At 42.5% G+C, this 11,781-nt stretch overlaps 1 protein-coding gene across 1 annotated transcript; it reads left to right on the top strand.

Annotated features, from left to right (window-relative positions):
- Positions 1-300: 300 nt before the first annotated feature.
- LOC119163513 (major facilitator superfamily domain-containing protein 3) lies at positions 301-8,576 on the top strand. Its single transcript, XM_037415520.2, has 4 exons — positions 301-1,263; positions 2,302-2,449; positions 4,184-4,287; positions 7,838-8,576. The coding sequence occupies exons 1-4, from the start codon at positions 441-443 to the stop codon at positions 8,107-8,109; spliced, it is 1,347 nt and encodes a 448-aa protein (XP_037271417.2). The 5' UTR covers positions 301-440; the 3' UTR covers positions 8,110-8,576.
- The last annotated feature ends 3,205 nt before the right edge of the window (positions 8,577-11,781 follow it).

The raw sequence follows: 11,781 nt of genomic DNA, 5'->3' as shown, positions 1-11,781 counted from the left end.
TAAACGTTTTGATTGCTTCGCTTGCTGGTCGAGAGACGTCGCGGCGGTTCCCACGTTCGTGTTTTGGTTTTCGTTTCGTGAAGCGACGTGATGCGCGGAAGCGGATCACGTTGTGCCGGTGCTAAGAGGAAGATCTGTATTGTTTAAAAAGAAACGCCGACGTGCGCTTTTCAGTCTAGCAATCTCGGCTACGGTTTCGCGCGTCAAGATAACAACCGCAACAACGGCATGTGTGATCCCGGACTCTGCGCGCGACCCACTCTAAGTCAAGGATCGCAGGTGTTTCGCTGCCGTGCGCTATGTCTGTGTCAACCGTGCCCCGTGTCGCGCTACGAATTTCAAACAGCTGCTGTTTAAATCAAAAGCAGTCCAGGCAGCGCGGATGCTGAGCGTTGGGAGCGACACGACGCATAATCGCATCGTTTCGGAAGGAGGACAGCATGGGCACCGTGGTGGAGTCGATCCTCACGTACGCGTACCTCACCGTCTTGTACTTCTTACAGGGCGTCCCATACGGCGTCCAAGACAAGCTCTTGCCCCAGCACCTCAGGTCTAACAGGTTCTCCTACAGCAAGCTCACCCTCGCTCGTGTCTTGCTCGTACCGTGGCTCTGCAAGCCCCTGTTCGCGTCTTACATCGAGAAGCGATGGACCCAGAAGCGCTGGCTCCAGGTGTTCCTCGGCGTCATGACGGCGGTTACCTGGCTGTCGTCCTACTTCGGCGACAACGTCTGGTCCTTCGTCGGGACCCTGTTCTTGCTGAACGTGGTCTCGGCGTCGTTCGACATCTCCGTCGACATCGTGGCGATGGACGTGCTGCAAGGGTCCCAGCTGTCCCTGGGAAGCGCCGTTCAAGTCGGGGCCTACAAAGTGGGCGCCATATTCGGAGGAGGAGTTCTCTTCCTGCTGCAACTTCTTGCCGGAGTGAAGGGCATTCTTCGGGGCATGTCTGTTGTGTACGCCCTCGGACTTTGCATCGTCACGTTACGGAGTGACCCCCAAGAAAGGCCCGGCTCAGGATCCGAAGCAGGTTCCGCGGAGGAAGCTGGGGGAGACGGCGTCACACGCGCCGACGTCCAGCCGCGCGAAGGTTTGCGTCGTCGCAAGGGTGAATCGGGGAAGCTGCTTGATGGTAGCGAATCGCCTTCACGAGACGCCAAGACAGATGAAACGGTACCGGCGTCATTGCTGGAGAGATTGAAGAGGGCAGTTTCGGTTGACGGCACTTGGGGCCTTGTTGTGTTCTTGATCTTCTACAAGGCTGGTGAGTGGTTTGTGGGGGAAAACAAAGTGGGTGGGGGGTACACTTTTTAAATTACACACCATAATCTGACATTATGTGGTGTACATTGAAGCATGCTGAATTAGAGCCCGGGTCTAAGCCAGTTACTTAAGTGGCATATAAATGATAAGCATACCAAGACAAAGACAATGTAAACAATCGCAGAGTGCTTAGCACTTTCTGTGTTCAGTTTAATTCTCCTTGTCCTAGTATGCTTAAGCACCACTGCTATTTCAGTTTCTCAAAGCCAATATTCAACATGAGCCTGAGTTGATCTCATTCGTAAGAGTGTTTAATTGGCATAGGCTACTTCTCATGAACCCAATGAAATTTAGAGATGTGCACTTAGAAGTTTATGTGCAGTCATTTACTCAGGGCCTTGTACATCATGTACAAGCAGGACAGCAATATCCTGTAAGGTTAGCCAAAGTAAAACAAGATTTGCTATTACATTGTGGCAGTGGCGTACCAACTCTTTCGTGAGTGGGGGGGGGGGGCAAAGCTACCTCACCTGTCAGCCAGAGTATGTATGTATACACACACACACACACACACACACACACACACACACACACACACACACACACACACACATATATATATATATATATATATATATATATATATATATATATATATGAGAGCCTACAAAGAAAATCATCACAGTAGAAATCTTGGCAACATTTCACTTTGTTGTAACATAGCCTTGTAAGAATTTCTTTCTCCCGTAAGAACACAATTGAGTGATTACTGTTGTGATGGAAAACTACGCCTTACTTGTTGGTTTCCCCAGCATGCAGCCAAGAGTGACCACTGTCTAAAGGGGGGGGGGGGGCTCAGCCTTCCCAACTTTTTTTATTGGAGAGGCTCACGCCCCCCCTTGCCCCCCCCCCCCCGGCTTATACGCCTATGCATTGTGGTACGCACTACAGCAGTCGGGAATCAACATCACTTTTTGTAGAATCGAGTGCTATGCGAATGCTGACTCACTTGTGCACGTAACTTATTTTGTATTTTCAGGCGAATATGGCATCCTGACCACATACCCTTCGTTTCTACTGGACCGTGGCTATTCCTATTTCGTAGTCGGCTTCCTTAATGGTGGGCTGGCGCAAGTTATATCCATCCTAGGATCTCTCATTGGAGGTTATATGGCACGGTCCAGAAGGTAAATTGCACGTGTCTTTTCATACATGCTGTACCCTCACGAATGATGAAATTTGCATTCTTGTTTTCATCATGATTCACAGCTTTCATTTGCTTATTCATATAAAAGAGGAAGAGCTATTGAGTCAGCTAACAAACCGATGCTTGGCCAACGGTATAGTTCAAAGCACTGTTAGGTGCCTAGACACTTGCTTAGTACTTGTAACATAATAAGTATTTCTTAAATGAGGCACATGTTCCGACTGTTTCGTAGCAGCTATTCACATGCATGAAATGCAGCAATGTCAATTTGAGCGTCGTCCTTTGGCATCTTCACCTATAAAGCTTGTGAACTTCTCGAATGAACGAGGATGTTGAAAGTGCCCAAAAGCTATGTAATGTGCTGAGATGAGGTAAAGTACTCATGGAGTGAAATGCAACATCAAATTTTTTATTATAACGACTGGTATGAGCAATTGTCCGAAGTAACCATGTCAATTCGCAAGGAATCTGGTCTATAAAGCTGATGTTGACTCTAATGTGTGTGTTTGAGTCGAAGTTACGCCGATATGATCCATGCTGAAAACAGTGGAAATGAAAGTTTGTGCATCACCTAGCCCTAAGTTGTCCTGTTTTAATTCGTGAATACTGTAACAGTTACATGTATGCCATTCCAGTAAAGAGTCAGATGGGCTGTTAGATAAGTGCACAGAATTGGTTGTCGCCCTTTGTCTAACTCTGATGCATGTGAACCTGCGTCACTTTGGCTTTGCAAGAAAAAAAAAATGAACAAGAAACAATATGCTTTCTCGAACCTTTATTGAATTTAACCATCTGTATGACATAATTTCATTGTGACCGGTTTCATCAAACCCTTCTGCGTTTGCTTGGCAGTATTCTGTAGAATATAGAATATGCAAGGCAAGTGTGTTTGTCTATGGCAACCTTATCATCATGACTCAGCAAGTATGCTTTGCTTCTTAACTTAATGTTATTTATTTGATTTCTTCTCCCCATAGGTGCAGTCTAGTACACTGGAGTGTAAAAAAAAACAAATAAAAACAACAGCAAAAAAACACAATAGCACGTGCAGTTATGTCTAAACATGATATTACAGAGCTCTGATGAGGACAGAACAGCGAAGGGCATGACAGGACGGGTGCCATCATGCACCGCCCTCTCTGGTCCTTGTCAAAAGTAGCGCTAAAATATTTCAAGTAAGAATGCATATCCAACTAGCCCCACAACGTGTTTTGTTGGGTATCATTACACACCATATGTTTAAAATTGAACGGGAGCCCTCCATTACATCTGTCCTGCATCACCACGCAGCTTCAATATGTCGAAAACATCTTCAATTTGTGTCAGGTAATTACAAAGTCAGGTAATTACAATCCTGTAATTACAAATTTTCATCTGCCACTGAAATGATTTCATTTGATCTGCTATTCATCACAAGCCTGTAATTTCTCTGATGTTGGTGAGAAAGACTTTAGATTTACTTTATTTTACCAGACTATTCAATACATAAATGCTTGATTGTGATTAGTCCCTGGCAGAATACGCTTTTTCTGGTGCTTGATTGATGCATCGCGATTTTCAGAAACTAGGCTGGTAGAGTAAACGCATAAAAATGGCTGTGTGTTTTAGTTCGGATCCAGGCCTTCATGCAAATAAAAAAAATTTCTCTGTCCCTAAAGTCAAGGAGAGATACGTAATTATGTATGATGCGCTTTATTTTTATTTTCCCCTGCAGGAGTCACACGAGCCTTCTTATGAAGCTGTGCATCGCCCGTGTTTTACCTGCTGCCCTCATATGCATCACTAATACACGACTTTTTGGTCGCCCAAAGAACGTTTGTAAGTGTTCATTATTTCGTTCATGCTCCTCTCTTCCGCACCTTCCTTTGCTTGTTACGTCCTGTCCCCAGTTAATTACTTTGCCTTATCTTGGATTTTATTCGTGCATTTTTTGTTTTTCCTATTTTAGTTCACGCTGCATGATGTAGCTTATGTTATTGCACAATATACAGACAATGTATCGTGACCTACTCTCTTAATCAACAAACAAATATGAAAATATAGTAGTTTTTAACACTTATTACATTGCATTTGATAGATCATTATTAGAGGTTCAACATTACCTCCTCTGGTGCAGATTGTATGCCATTAAAAATTTGAATGTGACAGTGAGTTCAATGACCAGTTTTAATGTCACAACTTATTTCTCTTATGAGTGTCATAAGTGTAGCCCAAAACCAAAATTAGGCATTGCAGATGTCAAGCAGAAAAGCTGTGCCCTAAATTTATCTGGGTTGCCAACTCACCACTGTGTCTATTTGTAGTTGCCCCAGATGTCCTACAGTAAGACACCACCTGCTGCATGCTTGCATGAGAAGACTACTTCATGTAAATGGCATAACGCTCGACAAAGCTTGCTTAATGAGCACCTTGGGCTGAACGGTGATTATGAGGCATATTACATGTTCTGATTACTATTTGCCATAAACATAGTCAGATATATGACTAAATTCGAGGACTGCATTATCAGCAGAATAAAGAGTCATGTAGATGTAAATTTTGTTAGTGACACAGTGTTTAATCTCGGAAGTCATCTATGTGCCTGTACTGCTATTGATTACGATAGGCATTGGCCCATGATGCAGCAAAATTTCAATAATGCATGGAGTCCTAATATTCGATGAAAGTTCTTCAGTTTAGGGTAGGACGTGGTGAAAACAGATAAAGAACTCCGTGCCAAAGTAGTGCTACTACTAACAGATAATATTAATCAAACAGCGTCATAATGTCAGATGATGGATTGCCATAGGATGTGCTTGCGCTTAGCGAATGTTTTTTTCTTATTTCAAATACTCCCAAGGTACATACAGCACATTATAGAGGGGAGGAACAATAAGAATATCGATAAGAATGAACTACAGTTTGTTCTAAAAGAGCCAAAAGCTGGACACAGAGATTTTCAAAAACATACTACGCTAACAGTACAGACAAAAATGAAATATGTTGAAATACAGATCGTCAGACTGACTTGCCGGAGCTGTAGTTTCGGAAAAAGATTGAAGGGTGGGATGACCTATTGGTTTGTGATGGTAAAGTAACAAAGAAAAAGCTTTCAAACAGAATTCAGGTAGCAAGAAACAGTTGAACAGAGAATGTCCCTGGAGCAAACATTTCAACGAGAGCACTTTTCTTCGGGCATTATAACAGCACCTTTATATATGCCTTGTTATACCTTGCTCCCCAACCTCAAAATTGAAGAAGGAGGAGAGAAAGCTTGTGCTCAAAAAACAATAGGTAGTTATTGTCCATGCTTGACCTCTGAAAGCCAATATATAGTTAGCTATGTGAGATGCTACGAAAATTTCAACCACCTGGAGCTCTTTAACTCGTGCCTGAATCTAAGCGCTCAGGTCTCTGGTATTGTGCCTCCACCGAAGTGAGGTTGCGGTTGACAGGATTCGATCCCGCCTCCTTTTGACATCGGCAATCAAGAACCACAACCACTACACGGCTGCGGCAGGTTGCTCAAAGAAAGGAGAGGAGGCGGCTATTAGAAATAGCGAGGTTAACGTGACAGATAGTGCTCGGTGTTTCGCAGTAAGAGAGAACTGGATTAGTGTTTCTTGTCTCGTCATAAAGCATCAGTACGTGTGTAAAATGTTTCCTTAAGAGGTTATCATCCCAGCTAGACTATACTTGATTCAGACTGTAGTTTGGACCACGCCTGCCATGTGTATGTAGGATACACTGTCAGACTGGCGTTCCAGCTCTTCAGTTGAAGTCGCCGAAGCCCACTGCTTTTTCACTCTGGCTGCTCGCTTATTTCTTACTTGTGTCATGCTCCACATTACGAAACTTGAGCTAGGCACACACATGACATAAGAATGGAAGCATATGCTATGCAGACAGGATGAAGCGCAGCTGTTTTTGCTCTACATTTGCACATGTACTGCTGTCAATGTCATCTGGCTTGCCTTATCTTTGCGTTGTGTGTCTAGCTCGATGACTTTGTGTCGTGCCACGTTGTGTCGTTCTAGTTCTGTGTGATGTGGTCTTCCTGTAACCTTTTTTGTCACCTCTTTTACGAAAGATGTCATGTCGTCCTCCTATTAGTGGCAGCTGTCAGTCTGTCTCTTTCAGCCTTTTGTTTTCTATCTGCCTTTCCGCCAGAAAAGAATTAGAGATAATGATAATAAATTTTGTGTTTGTTCAACACAGCTAATATTGTTACTCTTTATTAAGTGCTTAGTAGATTTCGTCACATCAAAACAAAAAGGGGGAGGGGGCAATGCGTGTGTGTGAAAGGTTAGGTTAAGAACAGGTAATTGTTTAATAAGTTGAATAGAGCAAAAGCTAGAGACAAAAAGCTGTTGCTGAATAAAACTGAACGTCCCAAAAGCTTTTAGACAATGATGTTGGTGCATACTAAAGCCTACGGTAAACTCGTGTGCACATCCACAGGCACCAGAAGCACTACACTCAAACCCTATACTATAATGAACCCGGATGTAACGAAATATCGGTTATGACAAAGTAAATAAAAAATAATCTTGCAGTAGACATAGTGTTAGGAATAAACCTTTATAGTGAATGTCTGCATATAACGAACTTATTTTCATTTAAGATGCAACTTTGTTATAACAAGGTTAGTGTGTGGTTAACTGTGTGTCCCTGTGAAGCTTCTGCAGTTGCTGCATTGCCATTTCGTGGCATGTCGTAGTTTGCGTACACTGCAGTAATATTTCTGGTTACCATACTTGCCTGCTGACCTGAAAAACGCGGGTTCGATTCTGGCCGCGGCAGTCGCATTCCAATAGAAAGTGCACGTTAAAGAACACCGGATGGTTGAAATTTCCAGAGCCCTCCACTCTAACATGGCTCATATGCATGTTATAGTTTCGGCATGTGAAACCCTGACAATTACTATCATTGCCATAGTCTGTTACAACACAGAATGAATACACGCCCAGTACTGCAGCACACCTGTCATTTATTTCTACCAAAGAGCAATGATTGGTGATTTCTGTTCTAGCCAGAAGCACATGTTTGCTGGCAATGCAAATAATAGGCATATCTAAAATTAAAAGTTCGTCGTTCCTAGCTAGAAATGTTACGTTTCGCAGAGAAGTAAAGTCGGAATTCTTCATGGAATTCGCCAAGAAGTAAAATATTTTGGTCGAAAACTAGCGGAATGAACGCGAGTTTGTACAGGCAAGTGATATGTCTGAAGTCCGTGAAATCTGCACGATGTCGCATAAATAACCGATCGCAATTCAGTAATCCGTTTAGGAAAATTCAGCCTGGGTGGGACTATGATCGCAGTGGGTGGAGCTTCCATTTATTCTTAGGCTGCAACCGACTGCAGTAACAAACGTCGTGCGTATTGCAGATTTCGGAGTCGCGGGCATGCTGACGCTCAACCTGGTGAGCGGCATGATCACCACCGTGGTGTTCACCATGATGATGAGCATGTCGCAGACCCTGCCCAGGGGCCTCCGGTCCACCCACTTCTCCTTCCTGTGCACGGTCGAAGTGGTCGGCAAACTGGCCGCCTCCATTTTGGTCGGCCCGTGCATCGACGTGGTGGGAAAGATGCCCACATACTTTGTCATGACGGCACTTGCTGTAGCCAGCATCGCCACCATCAGGCTTCTCAAGTGATGAGCGTTCACTGAACGAGGGCCGTTTGATTCTTGGAATTACTGAAAGTGAAGGAGGGGAGGGGTGTGTGTTGCGTATTTTAGATTTTAACAGTTGCACTTGCCCAAATGAATTCAACAGACAACACAAGAAAAGCATAAGGGACAGTAATTGTTTCTGATTCTAGCTTAGTAATGATGACATAAATTGAAACATTTACGAAAAATCACCCGTTTTGTTGGCGGGATTTGAACTCCCCAACTTCGAATTACTCATCTGGATTCAGATCCCACTCAAGGAAAGAGTTATTTTTTGTGCACTTTTGAATAATTCAGTTTACATCGTCGTTACTGTACTACAGTTGAAAGCAATTATTAGTGTCCTGATGCTTTCCTTGGCCAAACTGCTTGCTGGGTGCATTTGGTCGTGTCCAACCAAGATTGAGCCCCTTGGGAAAAGTTCCCCGTTAACTGTTTGACTTGTTACAGTGGTCGTAGTGTACGTGCCAAGAGTAATGGAAAAATTTAAGATAGCCTGAAAACTATCGACATGGCCGTTTTCACCAAAATGCACAAGTAAATTAAGTTTTTTTTTGTTACAATGAACTTCTTTGCAAAAAGTAGTTGATGTATTTTTCTAGGGGGCGGCACTCTTTCAGTGCAGCTAAAGTGTTGCCCTTCGCTGATAAGTGTTACTATACTACGGGTACAAGATTTTCTTCAATAATTTCGACGTATATTCATAGAAACTGCGTCCTGTTATATCAGTACTTTATGAGTGATAAAAGTCTCTTTAATATTAAAGTGTTAAATATCTTATTGCAGTGTGAACAGTTGGCAAGTTTCCTGGGCACAACTGTGCAATCACTGAGTTGGGCAGGAAAATACAATGTTCATTGTGTTTAATACGAAATCAACTGCCAGCACTTTTTAAAGGTATTGTACTGAGCGATTTACCTTTTGAGGCAAAATACGCGTATGTTGTTGCAGTGTTGAGAGTGATCACCTTATGTTAACGTTCGCCCATAACTAGGTATGCGTTCCATAATCTTACATTGTTGATGCTGGCTGTTAAAATTTTAAGTTTTTCTTCATTTTATAGGACATTGCCAAGTAGTATTGATTCAGATCACTTGCACTTATGTGAAGTTAGTCTGAAGGATAGTCTACAAAAACTTTCTGATGGACAGTTTTTGTTAGTGTTGCCAGTGCATCTTGCGGATTGTGTTTACAGTAGACGTAGGAAGATATGAGCATATTGACAATAAGGTTGCCATGCCGAAAGCTTTTGTGCAGTCATGAAAAAATATGACAGTTGTTTAGATCTTGCACTGTATTTAAGTGAGAACTCCCGAGGAATGTTTGAAAAAATTATGTGACCTGTGCCACTAAAGCATCTTTTTACGTGGGCATTCACAAATGAATAAACTGCCTTATATGTCTGTACGTTATTTTGGCAACTTTCCGTGGTCATTGACAATCAGTTCAACACTTGTAATGCGAACTATTTTTCAGAAGCACACATACATATTTATACCTCAAATAAGGTTATGTATAAAATAAATAGAAACATTAAAGGAAAAAAAAAAACGTGTGGTAGGTGAATAACCAGTTTACTTGATTTACGTGTTTAGATGTACAGGTTCATTCTTTAATTGAAGAATTAACTTGCATTACATTCAGTGAAATCACTAAATGTAAATGGTTTTAACTTGGCAATTACCTTAACCTTCTTGCTTATCTCTCACAAAGCAATTTTTCACAGGTGATGACAGCATGCTAAATTAAAAGAGTATGAGATGTAACCCTATTTCAGGCCACAGCCTTTAGCAATTCGTATTTTGCACACCCATGGCTGCCCTCCAAATTACATTATCATGGTGTTGTGTGCCAATGTGAGCGTTGTCGTCGACTTCTGATCACATTTAGTTCGTTGCCATGGCTACTGCCTACACGTTCATTTTTGTTTGATGATGGCCTGAAAACAATGTCCATGTGCAGTGCTTAAGTTTTTCTGTGTGCCCTAACTGCACACTGTGCATTTGTAGTTTTGTATCTGTGTTCTTCAGTAGCATAAGCAGCAGGTTGTACTGTCTAGGGAACGCACATGTGAAAATTGTGGCGCGTCAAATAATAGGAACACTTGTTTTACTTTGTGTCGTCTGTGACTGTTATGAAACGCTCTGCTCTTCTTCACTGACGAGTTTTAAATGTGATTTCTAAAGGGACCATCAATCTATGTTTAAATGCTAATGCTTGATAGTAGAGTGATTCAGCATGTAGTTTGACAGCCGTCACGTGACGTTTAAGGTATTTACACTAGCACCAACATTTTTGACAGTACAGAGTCATTGCATGCAGTGTTACGCGACATTCTGTCGTGATTTAAAATCTTAGTTTGACTTTTACTCCTAACGTCAGATTTTGATGCTATCAAGATGTAGCACACACATTTCCTTTTACTGGCGACTTTGAGACACATCTTGGTTGTTGAAGCCTTTAAAACTTTCAAAAAGTTCTGGTTGTCGAAAAAGGTTCTGGTTGTCGACAAGGTCCCGAGAAGTTTTGAAAGTTCTAGGAAGATCCTGTTCTGAGTGCTGTGGTAAAGGGATGTACGTATGGGAATTGATGCAACGGTAATGCACTACAGTTTCAGTTAATGTCGGCCGTGCATGTTGAGGCAGCTCTTGTGTAAAACCTGCTATGTTTACTTGCAAAAAATTGCATTTTCCTAGCAGCTATCTTGCAAACTTTTTTTTGCCCGAGCGCGTATCGAAAGTATCTGGTGAGGAGGAGTGGAATGAATGGCGACAGTCTTGTTGAAATCGGCCAGCTCATCAAGTCCCATCGCATACATAAACCACAATAAACCCCCTTCCTTCTATTTTTTTAGCCGCTACATTTATACAAGGCCGTGGGTCAAAAATAGTGCTTTCTGAAAATGGTTCCTTTGTGATGCTGGCAACCAGTGTGCGATAATCCAGAGCTTTTTTGTACTGATGTTGAAGATAGAACTTTGAGATTATTTTTGAAAGAGATTCAGTGCTGTTGAGGATCAAATTATATTGATGGTTGTGGTGGCAAACGCTCACCAAAGCTTTTTCTGTTGTACCAAATGTTATGCCTTTTGAAAGTATTTTGTTGTCATTTACAACGGCTGTTTTAGAACACCCGTCAGCATATTTCCTATGTAAGATGTGCACGTTACACCGTCCTTTAACTATCACGGTAAATCAACGTCGAATATGCAAACGTCACTAAGACATGACTTTTGAACACGTACCATTAGCCAGTGATTGTTTACATTGTGCTGCCTAATGAAATCATTCCAGTCTCTGTGGCAGCTGAGTGAGCAGCACAGATATCTGCTTGAAATTTTTACCTTACACTGTCTACACACCTTGAAAGACTAACAGCAGCAAAACTTCTTTGGCTTAACTCGTCATGAGCGAGTAGTGTATAAGGAGAAGTCGCGGCAAGACCTCAATGCTGGTAATTGTGGCTTTCTCGTTAGGAGACTTCAACCTGCACTTCACTAATTAAGACACTCACATGCTGGTTGCGACTACGACGGAAGTTCATGCATGCCACCAGCTGCCTAAAGTGCTGCTTTATAGGAGGCCACACTAAGGAGCCGGTCCTTTTAGGTTGTGCCATTAACGAGTCGCTCGCGGAAAGCCGCCATGGCAGAGTT

The sequence above is a fragment of the Rhipicephalus microplus genome, chromosome 9, assembly GCF_043290135.1.
Source record: "Rhipicephalus microplus isolate Deutch F79 chromosome 9, USDA_Rmic, whole genome shotgun sequence".
Classification (NCBI taxonomy): Eukaryota; Metazoa; Arthropoda; class Arachnida; order Ixodida; family Ixodidae; genus Rhipicephalus; species Rhipicephalus microplus.
Note: the sequence above shows the minus strand (reverse complement) of the source record. Positions and strands in the feature narration are given on the sequence as shown.